The sequence below is a fragment of the Colletotrichum truncatum genome (genome assembly GCF_014235925.2).
Source record: "Colletotrichum truncatum strain CMES1059 chromosome Unknown Contig_0004, whole genome shotgun sequence".
Classification (NCBI taxonomy): Eukaryota; Fungi; Ascomycota; class Sordariomycetes; order Glomerellales; family Glomerellaceae; genus Colletotrichum; species Colletotrichum truncatum.
In genome coordinates, this window is record NW_027222401.1 from 2,223,229 (window position 1) to 2,238,898 (window position 15,670).

At 52.7% G+C, this 15,670-nt stretch overlaps 5 protein-coding genes across 5 annotated transcripts; 1 reads left to right on the forward strand and 4 right to left on the reverse strand.

Annotated features, from left to right (window-relative positions):
* Positions 1 to 1,438: 1,438 nt before the first annotated feature.
* Positions 1,439 to 2,613, forward strand: CTRU02_207387 (bZIP transcription factor; the record flags this gene model as incomplete). Its single annotated transcript, XM_036719225.1, has 3 exons — positions 1,439 to 1,561; positions 1,671 to 1,993; positions 2,100 to 2,613. The coding sequence occupies 3 exons, from the start codon at positions 1,439 to 1,441 to the stop codon at positions 2,611 to 2,613; spliced, it is 960 nt and encodes a 319-aa protein (XP_036588932.1).
* Positions 2,614 to 4,658: 2,045 nt separating this feature from the next.
* On the reverse strand, positions 4,659 to 6,042 carry CTRU02_207388 (cdp-alcohol phosphatidyltransferase family protein; the record flags this gene model as incomplete). Its single annotated transcript, XM_036719224.1, has 3 exons — positions 4,659 to 5,461; positions 5,522 to 5,664; positions 5,735 to 6,042. 3 exons carry the CDS (start codon positions 6,040 to 6,042, stop codon positions 4,659 to 4,661), a joined length of 1,254 nt encoding a protein of 417 aa, XP_036588931.1.
* Positions 6,043 to 7,203: 1,161 nt separating this feature from the next.
* On the reverse strand, positions 7,204 to 10,207 carry CTRU02_207389 (coatomer subunit gamma; the record flags this gene model as incomplete). The annotated part of the gene is made up of 5 exons (XM_070204883.1): positions 7,204 to 7,436; positions 7,490 to 8,308; positions 8,361 to 9,675; positions 9,734 to 10,053; positions 10,132 to 10,207. 5 exons carry the CDS (start codon positions 10,205 to 10,207, stop codon positions 7,204 to 7,206), a joined length of 2,763 nt encoding a protein of 920 aa, XP_070061416.1.
* Positions 10,208 to 10,952: 745 nt separating this feature from the next.
* Positions 10,953 to 12,806, reverse strand: CTRU02_207390 (uncharacterized protein; the record flags this gene model as incomplete). Its single annotated transcript, XM_070204884.1, has 1 exon — positions 10,953 to 12,806. The coding sequence occupies one exon, from the start codon at positions 12,804 to 12,806 to the stop codon at positions 10,953 to 10,955; it is 1,854 nt and encodes a 617-aa protein (XP_070061417.1).
* A 599-nt stretch (positions 12,807 to 13,405) lies between these two features.
* CTRU02_207391 (uncharacterized protein) lies at positions 13,406 to 13,705 on the reverse strand (the record flags this gene model as incomplete). The annotated part of the gene is made up of 1 exon (XM_036719222.1): positions 13,406 to 13,705. The coding sequence occupies one exon, from the start codon at positions 13,703 to 13,705 to the stop codon at positions 13,406 to 13,408; it is 300 nt and encodes a 99-aa protein (XP_036588929.1).
* Between the last annotated feature and the right edge of the window lie 1,965 nt (positions 13,706 to 15,670).

A 15,670-nucleotide genomic window follows, 5' to 3' on the forward strand; every position in this document is an offset into this window, starting at 1 on the left:
CAGCAACCTTATTCTCGCCTTGGGGCCCCGGTTAGCCTCCTGCGAGATACCTTCAACTGCCTCCTGCAGTGGTGGTTTCCGTTCCTGCTTAAGCTTACCTTTTCGCGCCTTTGCGAGCACCGACTCGAGCTTGTCCAGGACTCGTATCCTCAGAAGCTCAACTCAGACGAGTCACGGTCACACCAAGGAGGGGAGGACTGTCGAGCTTTGGGCCATGTGCATCAATGGCATATATAATACCAACCGTGACTTTGACCTAGACAATGCCAGGCGTTATGGACTCGGGATCGCAAGCTTAAATATATTCCTTTTGGATGTATATCTGTCGAACTGTCAATGAGCGCCTTGTTAACACCAAGGCGGACAGGACAGACCCATGACATTATATTATAGCCGAACACATATCAGATTCCCTCGCAAGAGTTCCCGGACATCAGCTGAACCTCAGCCACGATTGTCCTCTGTTCTTGCCAATTTCTGAATACATCGACTTACACTTAACTCGAATTCAACTAGCGACGACGCCTGACGTCCTTCAACAGAGCCCCTAGTCATCTCACGGCCCCTCTAGCCCTGTATCCGAATCGTTTAGCACACGCCAGAGATCCAAAACAGCAGTCGACGGCAGCACTAGCGGCACTGAGACAAGCCCTCGAAACTTGCGCCACCAGTTTGTCGTACCAGACCCTGTCATGCTCTGTCTGGTATTGACCCTGTCTCTGCTTGCAGCCCACACACCACGTTGCAGCTTCCATTGCGCTACTGCTTGCTGCACCTCCCGCGCGCGCGACAGAGAGTGAGGGAGCACACGCCAACAGGATCAACTCATCACACCATCCTCTGCATCCTCGTAAGGACGCCGCTGGCCCAACGCCACCCGGTCGACTCGGCTCCTCCATCAACCAGCGTCTAGCGTCTCTCCCCAACCCCACGTCTCGCTCGCTCTGGGCCTGGCCTTGGCCTGTGCTTTTTACGCTTCCACTCTTTCCATGAGCGCCTTTTTCTTTTGGCTGCCCACCGCTCCACGTCCTTTCGCCTAGCTTGCCGCAGAATTCCATTCCCTGGACGTTCATACATAGCCGAACATAACTGGACGGGAAAGACCCTTCAAGCAGACCCAGTCAGTATACATACAAACTAGCAACGCCCTCCTTGCTGCCCTCCTAAGCCCCCAGCCCGTCCGATCCCATCGATTCCACCAACAAACACCATTTAGTCGTCCCGCTCGCCCTGTCACCCTGCCACTAGAACCGGTACAGACTGGCGCATTTTCCACTGGCACCTCGACCCTCACCAATCTGCGCTGCCCCCTCCTCCTCCCCCCTCGTCTGGATTTGGACCCTCATCTGGACACGCCCATCCGCTCTTATTTTCTGCCGTTTCCCATTCTTCCCATTCCAAAGAGTCGCCGCTTCTCTGCCAGGACAACATCGCGACCATGGATTACTCGCAACAATACTTCGCCCAGACGCAGCCCTACCAGTTCATGGGCATCCCGCCCCTGACGCCGTCCCATTCCAACTCGGCGGGTTCAGACGACTTTAACACCACATCTCCACCGGTAAGTCGACGAATTCCTTTCCGTCCTGAGCCCCCAAATACCCACCGTCAGTGGTGGATTGGTGCTTAGCGTACTGCGACATGCACTTACACAATCATGACATGAGCAGGGTGTTTACACAGAGTACCCTAACGACCAGCAGTTCAACACTTTTGATAACTATGCTGCCGCCGCCCAGTTCAACCCTCAGCATACTTCGTTCCCTGGTCCTCCTACGCCACCGAACCATGGCCTACCGGTCCAACAGCAGCAAGCCCCTCAGCAACAGCCCAAGCACAATGGGATGAGCGTACCCCCAGTCCAGCAGCCTCAGGCCGATGTTGTTCACAAGCAGGAGCCTCTCGATGATTACTCCCGGCGAGGCGGCTCTAACTCGGACGATGATGACCTGACACCTGCCCAGTCAAGAAGGAAGGCACAGAACCGCGCTGCGTACGTACATTCCCTCTTGTTCCGCTAACTGGCATCATCACCTCTTGCCTCAATCGCTTTTCTCTGTCTTCTTAATCACTACTGACATGTTCCTCGTGGAATTTAGTCAACGCGCATTCCGCGAGCGCAAGGAAAAGCATGTCAAGGACCTGGAAGCCAAGTTGGCGAACCTTGAGGCCGAGGCTCAGCAGAAGTCCACCGAGAACGAAAGGCTGAAGCGCGAGATGCAAAAGATTAGCACCGAAAACGAGATCCTTCGCGCCACGTCGTCCATGAACGGTCACAACAGCTCTACGTCGCCGGAGCCTCGCATGACGGGACCCATGCACTACAACCCCAAGGATTTCTACTCTGACCTGCTGGCACAGCACAATAACAAGACACCAAGCCACCGCGTCGCGATATCGTCGGAAGGAGAGCGGTTGTTGGCGGCCGGAGCCACTTGGGACTTCATCATCAACCACCCACTATTCAAACGAGGGTTGGTCGACGTTGGCGACGTAAGTGAGCGACTCAAGAACCAGGCGCGGTGTGACGGCCAAGGCCCAGTCTTCTCCGAACGTTGCATTATCGACGCTATCGAAGGCAGCGTTGCCAGTGGTAGTGATGAGCTTCTGTAAACGAGGCAATTATCATGGCGGGGGTCGACAAGGGTGCTTCGTAAGCAACGTGCAGCACCACGGACATAACAAAGACCTACAAACCGCTGGGTTCGGCGTTTGGGTAAACGGAGTCAACATGGTGGGGAACGCCTGCTGGAACGACAGACGGCAAGACAGCTCGCCCGCCGCGAGATGGCCTGGCTTACTTTGCATCGCTTTCATTTATGTGTTTCGCTATTTGATGGTTAAATTTTGTTTCTCTTTCTCTTTTGGATGCACGAGGTACGACAAAATATCTGTAGACAAACTGGCGTCTATGTTTAAAGGGGGCACATATGGAGGACACACACATCCTCTGCCCTGCACCACATCGATACGGCCAAGCAACACGGAATCGGTGTCGGCAGGCTGAGTCAAACGGAGCATGGTCATCGACAGGAAACGGAACGGAGAGGCAGAACGGAGGAAAGCCAAACTCGTGCTGCCATGCAGGGGAGGCTGCCACATCGGCACGTTCGGAAACCTGGCAAACTGCATGCTTTTGGGACTGTTCCAGTTTGATTCTCATCTTTACTTTTTTTCTTGTTTCTTCTTTTTTTGGGAGGGGATATGTATGTATGGGAGGGGATAAGTAGTTGGACGGAATGGAAGAATTCAAAGTTGCACAGGCTTAAAAGCGGCCTTTTAGGGTCGCGGGCTCTCCCATCAGAAAGTGTCATTGTCATTGTGGCATAAATCCGGTGTCTGATGTTTATTAGAGCTCTTAATGATTTGGTATACGTATAGTATGCCACCTATGTGTTCGGGAATCTCGACCGGTCCAATCTTTTTTTTTTCCCTACCCAACGTCCCCTTGGGCTCGGGAGCAGCTGCTGGACGCAGGCGACTCGGACTTTACATGTAGAGCCGGGGAAAAGGGGGCGTGCAACAAGTGTGTGGAGGAGGGAGCCCTGTCCCCCACTGATGGGGGGGCTGGGTTACGGAGTATATGCGCTGTCAATCCGTTGCCGTATCTGGAAAGCAAGCAAGCAAGGCGAAAAAAAAAAAAGTGTCGGTTCCGTTGGAATAGCATTTCATCCATCCTAAAATTCACCTCAACAGTGATCACTACGTTTCTGTGTAGCATCGTCCTAGAACCTCCCCCCCCCCCCCCCCCCCCACCCAAAAAAAAAAAAAAAAAAAAAAAAAAAACTATACGGAGGGACGAACAAAGGGCCATGAAGGATGAAAGGATAAATGGTATCTCCGTCTATTTGCAAACAAAGGGCAGCAGGGGATATTGACGTGTGGAACACGACTTTGCCTAAATGTAAAAGAACAGAAATCTGTGCCGTAGCAGACGAGGAATAATATCATGACCATGAAAGAAAAAAAAAAAAAAAGGAATAACAATGATAATAATCACATGTCCTCGACTTCGTCCTTGACATGTGGTCGTCACACCACCGCCGCTGCCGCCACATTATCATCAAATCCATCACACCGTTTAGTCCCTGTTCCTCCAAACTCCTGAGAATGAGAATGCTAGCTATGCCGGGAAGACGGAATAAAACGGTGAACAAGTGAGAGAAAGAAAAAGAGAGAAAAAAAAAAAAAAAACAGGCCAAAATAACATAATATGTCATCATCCCATGAACAATCGAAACATCTTTTCCTCCGCCCCTTTTCCATATGTAACCTTTTTTTGGTTTCCGCGTCTCTCCTCCGCCAAACCCCTTCTGTCATGTCACGTCTTCCATTTCCTTCCAATCAATCCATAGTTTCGTCGTGTCGTTCATCATCCTTCGTGGCCTGCGTCTCCGAGATGATTATAAACTCTCTCCCGCGCTTGAGCTTTCCTGGTATTTTCTTTCGATTGCATGTCTGATGTCGACTTCAAGCTGTTGCCTTCTCGTCTCAATGAGCCCCGAAGATTCCAAGTGGAAGTTGGAAGGGAAATGATGATAGAACCTCTTCACACTTCCGACCTCTTGGATACCAGGCTTCCTCCTTTCCCAGCTCGAGTAATATCGCCATACGCAACGTGACATACAAGTCTGCTTGCATGCGATAGACAGAGTCGTTTACTGCGCCTTCTTGCCGTTGGCAACAGCTGCGCCGTTGTGCTCCTTGACGTCGACGTACGGGTGCTTGATGGTCAGGCACCAGATGTCGAGGTAGTCGCAGATAGTGACGATAACGTCCACAACAAAGCTGCCGTACACGCCGATCGCCATACCGAGCATGAGGAACATGAAGGCGACTTGGTAGACGTCGTCACCCAGAGCGCTGGGCCATCCGAAGCCGGTGTACTGTTGCAGCACGGGGCCCAAGGCGTCGCCCACACCGAAAGCGAGCGGCAGGCCGAGCACGTTCCAGTAGGGGAAGTCGAGCTTGACCAAGTGCGCGGTGATCATCTGGCCGACAGAGTAGGCGTTCACCACACCCGCGAACATGACGAAGGGTACAAGGTGGGCGTTGAGGATGGCCGGATGCAGGTAGAGGTAGGCCACGACCAACACCCAGATGCCGAAGAAGGGGAGAAGTCCCAGGAGGGCGCCACGGGAACGGTCGCCGCGGGCACGGCGGGCGCGGATGACGTTGCGCGCCGACTCAACCGTGTTAAAGACCAGCACAAGCGCGCCCTGAACCATGTACCACTGTGTGAACGAGAGCTCATACAGCGCGGAGGGGATGTTGAGCGACTCCGGGACACCGATCGTGCGAAGCATTGACTGCTGCCAGAAGGAAGCACCACCCAAGTAGCCGGTCAGGGCGTACACGCCGACAAGGATGAGAACACCCTCGACGGGGCCGTTGACGATGCCGAGGGTCAGAGTCTTGGTGTGGTACTCGTCCCAAGTCTGAACGTAAAAGGTAAGAAGGGCTGCAAGAAAAAACGCTGTTAGCTGGCATTGCGAAGACAGAGTACGGAACGGAGACGTACAAGAAAAGAGGATGGAAACGGTCATCCAGCCCTGGCCCATGTTCTGCGAGGCAGCGAAAATGAGAACTTCGAGAGAGGTGTTGAGAGCATCGACGCCGTGGTCGAAGAGCTCGCCTAGAGGACCGGACTGGTGCGTTCGTCGGCTGCGGACACCACCTGGTTAGCTTGGTTTTCTCCCATACAGCTTGGACACAACAGAAGAGAAAAACTTACGCCTGAGATCCATCCACAGCGTCAAAGGTCTGGTACAGGAACAGACCGACTGCCCACGAGTAGTAGACCCAGCTGGGGCAGTCCTGGTCGAGGGTCGGGCTGTACCACAGCAGCGTCAAAAAGTTTGCAACGACAAACATGAAGCCCGTGAGGGTGATCAGGTTCGGCGCCATGCTCATGGGGAACATCTTGATCACCACATTTGTGTAAAAGGGCTTCAAAATGTACTTGCTCGTGAGAGAGTGGTCGACACCAGAGTACTTGTACTCCTTGAGCGCCGGGAGGCGATCCTGGCGCACGTAAACCATTTTGGCGGTTGTAGTAGCTGTATGTTTAGCTGTATTTCGTCCGCGTGAAGCTGAAGGGCAGCGTGTTTCTGTGTGATGTTTGTCGAAGGAGGAGAAAACACACGGAGGGCGGTGTTGTTCAAAGTTGGTAGGTCAAGCTTTTCGGTTACCGTATGCAGGCCAAGCAAGATGTGGGCTGGCAGAAAAAGAACACCGTAGAACTTCCGCTAATGGGTCTTTATCGCGAGCGGTGACGATAGCTTCAACCGGGGGAACGCGGTGGGGTGTGGATTAGGTAGGATTGCGAGTTAAAAAAGAATAGATGTGTGTGGGGGGAACACAGAGGAGGGAGTCGAAAAGCGGGAGTGCGCGAGTATCCGGAGAAGCTCGACTTGTGGTCACGTCACAAGCAGGTCAGATGGCTCCGAGACAGCAGAAATACTGAAAGATGGGATTCCCAGTTGACATGTGGTCGCGTGGGCGCACAGTTGGAGATCAAGGAAATTTTCTTGCTTGAACTGGACAGCTCACACCCGCGCGTGCGCGCACATAACGCACGGTTCAAGAAAATCAACTACAACGTCATTTCCTGGCTTCCCGAGCCCCTGGTCGTTTAATGTATATTTTTCCCTGGATGCTAATCCCCATTCGGCCTAGTATTTGGCTCGTGCTCAATTGTCAAGCCCCAGCGTCTATGTGTCCAGCCATTGCCAGTTAGGCTGGCCGCCGCTAAACCATCTTCCGCTTCTCGATCGACCATGCCTTTGAGGCTTGACACTGACTGACAGGGTTCAGACGTCTAAGCTGTGCATCTGGTAGCTCTTCTAGTATCGAGACGTAGATCGGGGGCTATACGAGTCATGGCCGATCTCAGAATGCGAGTACAACATGCCTTTTTAATACTATCACGCCTCAATAGATTGACAGACAACACCGAGCCACGAAATACAGCAAGCAAGCCCCTCATGATGCCTTTTTTCGTGTCTTCATTCTAGATATACCGCGAGCCGCCAATCCTTTTACACGCACGCTACCGTCTGCCGGCGTACGCAGACTCCAGCGCCCCTCTTTACTATGGCGGCGGCTGCGTGAGTCGGCTATAATAAAGTCCCTGTCTCTGTCGTCCGTCTTCGCTTGGACATCCGACCATGTATCGACCCCACGAACTCCGAACAAGTATATTTAAGCAACAGATGCAACAACAAGCGCCGCCACACCCTCTTCCTCGCTGCGAACCGTGATCTTGGTCGTAACGCCAGACTTGGACGAGTACGCCATCCGGACATTGGCAACTACTCTTCCACCACCAACAGTCTTGCCGAGCAACTTCAGCGTATGTGTCGTCTGGTTGACTGGCACATCCGTACCCTCCAAAGGTTGCAGGGACAGGACCTTTGCCAGTTGCTCCGTTGCCTCTGCACGTCTTGTTAGCTCTGTTCGCGGCTGTACTCATTCGTTATTGACTCACCTGCTATGCTCTTCATGCTGCTGAGCTGCAGCGTCTCTTCGGCCTCCTCTCCGGATGCGCCAACCTGCTCCCAAATGTGGTTGAAGTTGCTGGCGAACGTCGGCACCACGTAGTCGCTGCCGGCCAAGTCGAACTCGGCGACCTCGTACTCGTCGTCGTAGCCAGTCTCCTCCGGCTCGTTTGTCGTGGGGTCGATCTCCTTGCTGGTGAACTTGAGAACGTTGGAGAAGCTGCTGACAGGCATCGATCCCTCTCCGCCGACCTTCTTGAAGGCCACGTACACCTTGCCGGGCTCGTCCGTGGGAAGCTTCTCGGCCTGGATGATGAACACCTCCTCGAGCTCCTCCTCCTCGGATGGCGTCGCCACCACTGACACGTTCTCCAGAACGGTTGCCTGCAGCGTGTTCTTGATTTCGTACTGGAACACGATGTGCTCCTTGAAGATGTGCTTGACGACGGTGACGACGTACTCCATCTCCGACTCGGTGAGCTCGACAACAGGCGATGACTTGAGCACGCTGCCAAACTCCTTCATCTCGGGGATCTGCATCAGCTCCTGGGCGTAGCGCTGAGCAGCAGCAGTAGCTGATGCGGCAGCCTCTGCACCACTGGTAGCAGTCTTCGTAGGGCCGACCTTGGGGGGCTTGAGCGACGGGGCAGTCGCCGTGAGCTTCTTCGTCCGGTCCTCCGCGTCGGCCTGCTCCCGGGTAACAACGGGGATCTGGGAGATATCGAAAGGCGTGTCGAACGCGGACTTGTCCTCTGAAGTGACGTACATAACGAGTTGGTGCTCAAAGTACGGAAGCGAGAACATGCTGTCTGTGAAGAGGTCAGTAGGAGCAAACAATATGAGCATCGAGACAAGACTTGCCGTTCTTAACAAACTTCTCAGAGATCTCGTCATCCTCGTGCATGAGCCTGAGGTTGAGAGCGGCACGATCTCTGACCTCGTCGTCGACATCGTCCAAACATCTGGTGAGGAGCACCTCGACACTGCGCTTGACCTCGGGGTCCTTCTGGCCAACACCGAACTTGGCAAGAGCGGTGACAGCGGCAGCTCTGACGATGGCGTTCTCCAGAACCACTCGGTTGTAGATGTAGCGAATGTACTTGGTCGGCTGGGAAGTCTTGGGTCCTTCGAGACCGAGCAGGTGCAGAATTCTGACGGCGAGCTTGGTAAACTCGCAGTCCTCAATGAACTCGCAGAGATGAGCCAATGCGTCCTCCTTAGACTCCGGCACAAATTTAATCAAGTCAAACATGCTCTCGACGACAGCTCGCTTGAACTCGTAGCCACCCTCGTCACGGAGGATGCCGCTGAGGAAAGCCAGCATACCAGCCTGCTTGCTGGGGAACTTCAGGCATAGGGTGCGAATAGCCTCGACAATGGTGATCTTGAACTCGTCCGTAATTTCAGACATGAAGCCAGTGATTTGCTTCATCAGGCGGTCAACGCTAGCCTCATTGCCGGTCTTGAGGAGCGTGGTGATGGCAAAGGTGGCGATCGACCGGTTGCTGTTGGAGATCAACAGCTCAATATCGGGGTTGCAAACGTTGACGGCGTTGGGCTTGAAGGACGCGAAGTTGTGGAGGATACGGAGAGCGGCAAACTTGGTAACGGCGCGAGGGGAGGTGAGGAAGAGCTGGAGAACGTGGACAGCCTGGGACACCTCGGCGTCGGTGACATCCCGCATGTCGCAGATGGCCTTGGCAGCCTCGAAGTTGACCATCTCACTCTTGTGGCGCAACCAGCCATCCAGGAGCTGCATCATGGGCTTCCTGAGCGACGGGTCTTCCTCCGCGAGCTGGGCAGCCAGACGGACGAGCATGACGATGGCGGCAGAGCTCTTGACTGCGCCAGCCGCGCCGAACTGCTGAACCATCTTGACCAGCGCCATGCGGTCGTGCATGCGCATCGAGTATAGCAAACCAATAGCGTGGTATTGGGGCATGGTCGAGTTGTTCGCAGGCAATTGCCCGCTCGAGGAGGAGAAGCCCAGGGAGAAACCGCCAGAGGACTTGGTGGAGGCCGCAGCCTCCTGAGTCTCACTCTGCCAGCGGCGGACGACATCCTTGGCGATCGGGAGAAGGTGGTAGGACGAAACAAGGGCGGCGGACGATACAGAGGGGTTCTTGTCGACAATTGCCGTCTTCATCACTCGCTCAATGGACTGGACAGTAGTCGCCTAGGAGCTAGTTAGCACACAGTGTCCGTCGTATCTTGGAGCTCGAAGCTCAGCCTACATCGATAATACGGCACAAGGCCCGGATGGCATTGGGTCGGTAAATGATATCGGTGCTGCCTCCAGTATCCTTCATGATGGTGCTAGTGACCATGATAATGTCCTCGGCGGAGTGAGCCAGCTCCTTGATGACAAGGTGAACCATCTGTCGCAAGCTGGCATCTTTGTTCTGGAAGAGCTTCGAGATGCCGAAGAAGAGGGTCGTCGCTTCATTTGTCGGGAACTTCTCGCCCGTGTAGAGCAGGAGGGCGATCTTGGTAAGGAGGATTCGACATCTTCGCGGCTGGATAGGGGAGCTGTTGAATAGTCGTGCTGTTCCGCCGTTTCAGCCAGCTTGCTCGCAGTAGTCGAGGGGGGTGCAGTGCAGGGAGCAACAAGGGAAACGGGACAAGAACTCACCTTCTTGGAAAACCTGGGTCCTGTCCACCTTCACCAAGCCCAAATCGGCATCTTCGTCTTTCTTGCCGTAGCTCATGTTGGGCAACGGGTGTTTCGCGGACTGCTTGAGGTCGGCGTCGGTGCTAAGTGGACAGTTTGGCTCCTGACACTGACCGGCGGCGTGGATGCGAGGACAGTCCCACCCTGGACGCTCAGTGTCGACTTCCAATTTTGGTGGGTACACTCACGTGACTCGGAGACAGATCTCAACTTCTAACCTCACCTCGTTCAGCCACCCTGTCATCGCGAACAGATGATATTTTCATTTTTGTCAAGCCAAAATGGCTCAACCTGCAAAATCTTTGGCAGACAAGACTTGACACTTGTAGTCTCGGGCTTTTTGCTTCAGACTAACGTATGAGCAGTATGGGGTGCAATTGATGATCACCTCGGCGTCGTTACTCCACACACCAGCATGCAACCAAAATCGTATATGAATCATTACTGGCAACATGTCAATCTGAAAAATACCTAAACTTTTGATTGCCTATTTGAGAGGATAAAGTAGAAAAGTCTGATGAGCCAGCCTTTCCGTGCTGTCTTGCGTTACCACCAGAATCTAGAAGACACTAATAACAACTTCCTATGCCCCATTAACCTATGCTTTCGCCGCGGGCTTTGTCTGACATCCATCCTATTATCAAGACTTAGTTTCAGCCGACAACACAAAGAGGCTCCAAGCTTGAGTCCCCATCCAAGCAACCCCGCTTATGAAACCAAGCTGAGGTGCAACAGCCGCGATGGTCTTTTGCAAGATTGCTTAGTTCCTCAGTCACCTCGAATCAATTTCCAAACACCGACTGACGTCCCTTATCAGGCCCTTCAACCAAGGAAAGTTCTGGATCCTTCCACTGGTGAAATCCATCACCATTGATGCCTGCCTCCACGTGGTTCAAAAGCGCCGAGAGAGTCATAGTGACAAATGGTTCGGATACCTCCTTGTCCGTCATATTGTTGACCATCTGGGCAGAGATGGGCGGATACTCGACCTTCTCTGGCTTGGGCTTGGGTCGCCCCTCGCCAATCACCCCCACCTGTCGTTTGAACTGACGGAACTCGGCGTCTCTCGTAACGGATTCCAAAGATCTGCCGAGCTGCCCGGTACCTGCGTAGAACAGGCGACTGATTCTCTCATTACGTCTCTCCAACACCTCGTCGGCGATTTTCCAAGTACCAGGCTTCAGATCGGTGCGGATGCGGTGGATATGGCTTTCTTGTACATCATTTTTATAACGACCAAGGTTGCCAGGGTTGGAGGAGCCATACGGATAGCCCTGCTTGCCTTCCATGGCTGTACCTAGGCCCGTGGCAATTCGGTGGGTTTGCTCATCAGTTCTTTGCTTCACAGCATCAAGTAAGGTTTCAAATAAAGCAGGAGTTGTCGCTCTCAGATCGGCTGCCTTCGTCCAAGTGTCTTCGTCTGGTGTTGAATCGCAGAGAAGCATAGGCAGATTGGCGTTCAAATGATCGGGAGTTGCCGTTCCGGAGAGCCTGGGCAGGTCCTGAGGAACACTCTGGTTCACGATTGGACAGCCAGCTCTTTTATCAGCAGCCACAGGCTCCCCGCTAGATATATTAGCCTTGGGGCCGGTCTGGAGAGCCTTCAAAGTGGTCTCAAATGTAGAAGCCCTATATTGACGCTGGCCAGGGGGGCCAGCAGTCAAAGGCAACGGGGCACCAGGGCCAGTCGCCAGTGTCGACTTGTATCCTCCAGCTTGGCTATTTCTTTGAGTGTTGTAGATGGTGAAGGGGCTGGGAGGCGTAGCAACTCCGTTGGTTCCAGCTCTCCAGATGCCCGAGAGATCTCTAGCAGCCTTGGATTCGGCCTGCAGCTTGAGGATATCCGCAGGGTCGGTTTTAGCAGAGCGGAACATACCGGGAGAATGGGAGCCATCTTGTCCTATACCAGATGCATCTCCCAGAAAAGGAATGCCACAAAGGACTGGAGTTGCAGTGCGGCTGCCGTTGGTTTCGGTAGAGGGAGCAGGGGTGGCACCCGGCCGAGCACGAAGAAGCGCCCTCTGAGCTCTTTTCTGGTTCGGGTTGGGATATGAAGCCAGGTTGTGAAGAGATTTGACGGTAAGGCCTTTGAGAGGGTTCTCCCCGAAGCTCTCATCATCCTCCTCGCTGCTAATTTCGGCATCAACTTGTTTGTCCATGACAGCTGTGGTCATAGTAGCCGCAACTGGAGAGGCTGGCTCATCGTTCATATTGAGGGAGGACATGCGGGAGATAGATACGTTTCGTATATCTTGACCATTCAGAGAATGGCGGCTGTGGTCTGTGACTGGGCTAACAGCGCGGTCATAATTTTGCTGAAGAGGCGAGTATCTGGGAACTTGGTTGAAAAGAGGACTAGTAGGGGTATTGCAGATGCTCTGGGCCTTCATGGGCAAATTGGCGAGAACCGACTTTGGAAAGAGGGCAAGTTCAGAGGCAGGACCACCTGGAGGCGGCCATTTGAGCGTCCGTCCACGACGGACGGGAGGCTGGAGCGGCTGAGAATTCTTGGGATTGTAGATGGTACCGGCTGTAGTGTACGTTTGTCTGGGAACATCCTGATGGAAGGTGCTGACAGATTGCTGTGTATAAGTGGTCGTGCCTGTCAAGGACAAGGAAGACGATAGATTGTCCATGTTGAAAATCAGAGCATTCGCATGCTCAACTTCATCCAACCAAATTATGGGCCTCTGATATGAATATGCGTTGACAAAGGACGATTCCTATGGTCCAGCTAGGATATGGCTCGGACGAATACAATCAAAAGGATTGCTATGTGTGGTGATAAACAGCTGGTTTTGAGACTGGGGCAAGAATCAAGGAAGGCGGCCTGTCGAATGGTTTCTTTCGTCTGGCTGGCAGAGGAAAAGAACAAGGAAAAGGGAGGTGTTGATGAGTGAATTGTTAAGGGTAGAAAGGGGATGAGAATTGAGAGGAAGAAAGATGGTCAGATGAATTTTGAGCTTCAGAGAAAAGAGCGACGGTCGCTGAGAACGATTAGGAGTGCGGTAGGAGTGCGCAGGTTTACTCGAAGTGGAAAGGACGACGGGGTGGAACGTGCCGTGTAGGAAGGCAAGGTGAAGTAGCAAGGCAGCCTAGTAAGGAAACTGCCTACCCCTTTCTCCAAAAGGGAAATAAGTGCAAGAACATGAGCTGAGGAGGAACACTGAACCAGAAGCAAGGAAGCAGCCAGGGCACCGTGGTCTTGTCAACTTGTCCAGTCTTCATCCCCGATTCATTTCTGGGAAAGGAACTTAATAGCCTTGACGCCCCTCGAGAAACACCTCGTGTGTCCCATATCAACGCAGCCACGGCTGTCTAATAGGTGTTCCTCAAGTCTAGGAAGGACCAAAGGCGGAGAGTCAAATACCCAGAGGTGATATCTTTGCATTTCTTCGTTCTTTGTTCTGTTCGAGATTTTTTCAACGTCGCTTGGCTTGACGGGTGAGACGAAAAGGATAAAGTGCGATTGAGAGTCAAGACCAAGCTTGCTCATCAACTTCTCTGGAGATCGTGAAATGCCGGTAGCATACATATTGGAGTCTAATCATGAAATGACAGATAATGCGTTATGATGGAACTATGAGATATGATCTTAAGTCTCGAGAAAATAACAACGAGAATGTGTTTTGGCGATGCCGGTACAATTTCAGGAGAGAGTCGTCGCTTTTATAACCATATGACATGTTGACTTCCGGCTAGTTTGTCTCTATCGTTTTGGGAAGTTTACACCAACCGCCCTCCTAGCTGCCTGACCATCTACGCCATACATCCAAATATGCAAGGATACACACGCACACCTATCCCTTTCTTTCCCTGCAAGCTACCAACGATCAAGTCTGCACCAACGACTTGACTGACCTACATAAGTCATGGACGCCTCGGTTTCGTTCGTCAAGCCATACGAAAGACCTTATTTCTAATCGTCCCATCGTTGGTCCGAGACCACTCGGAGCTGATTGGCTTTCTAACCAATCAAAAGTCAACCCGCACCGGCCATATGCCTAGATCTTGCCTTGCTTACGGACTCTTGTTCTACCCCTCTAGCTCTTCCTGATATGTAAATGCCCGACTACAGTCTAAAGGCATCAAGGTTTCATCTCTCCGTCTGCCATCCAAATTCTCTCTTCCCCGAAGAGCTCGGGTCCAGGACCGAAGTGCCCTAATCGCGTTGACGTATGCCCCTCCTTCAACCTCACACCAGCTCTCATGGAATCCCCAAAAAGGCCCCTAGGAGGAAGCCAGTTGCATCCATGATAGCCTCGCAGCATAAAGCCCCTTAGCGATATATTCCCGCGGAATGCCTATGTGTTTCACCACTCCCCAGAACATCCCAACGCCAGTTCGGCTTCCTCGGCTGCCATAAGGCCTGTCTATCTAAGTGCTTTCGGCCGTAACATGGAAACAAGATGCGGCACTAAAGCTAGTCGAATTCGGGCCGTATGTCCCGCTCGCGTTGTGTATGCCGCTAAGCCGCTAAGCTCTCAAGCTCAATCTCGACCGACGACTTCACGGCCGCAACGTTACCCCATGCGAAGTGAGCCCCTATCTGAAGAGGGCCAAAGACAATATTCTGCCGTCGCCACAGATCGCCACATGCGTGAGAGTAATTCCACACAAAGTAGCGGGGAAGCCAGACGCCACCCCGTACGATGGATATAGCACGTGTCCTGGCTTACCCTTATGTTAGTGTAGGATCAAGGCTTTCACACCCATGGTAACAACACACGTTAGCTCAGCAAGATGGCACGCAACGGACAATGGTTTGGATGAATTCTTATCTCTTGCGTTCTGCCATCGCTCTCCTGGTCTGTATTGTTGCTACGCTATCCACACGCGTCGTTTGCGCCAATCGACATACCGAGGCCTTTTCTCTCATACCCCGAAGAAAGCTAGGTATCCTATTCATCCGTGACCTTATCCATCGCATGCTAGAAAACAAGCCCCTCATTGGGCCTAGAATCCAGCCCAAGTCAGCGATCCTGAAACCACCCCTGCTGCATTCTTTTCTCTCTCTCTCTCTCTCTGCCACTCACAATCACTCCTCCATAACTCTCCAAAGAGAAAAGAAGAAAAAATGGTCGAGACAACAACGACCAAATAGCCTACACATGCACAAACAATAATCTATCGCGTCCCACATGCTTTCGTCTCAGGATCGAGTAGCTCAAAGGCCCACACTGCAAGGGCATCGAGTAATGGCTGATGACAAATGGTCATTGCCCTGACCGATCATCCGAAAGAAAAGAAAAAGAAAAAAAGAAAAAGAGAACTGACCAAAGGTCTGTTGTGTGTTGGTGAAAGAAACAACTCAAAAATGGGTTAAAAAGATTTGCTAATGTATGCTGAGGAAGAAGAACTCCAATGTATCCATTTGCTCAAGATGCAGAGAAGCCAAGTTCAGAAGGGAAATTGCCCGTTTGTTGTAAGGTTACACACGAGTCCGGAGTGTATGTACTGGGCGAAGCGTGAACAGAATTGCGTTAATGGGGGGGGGGGG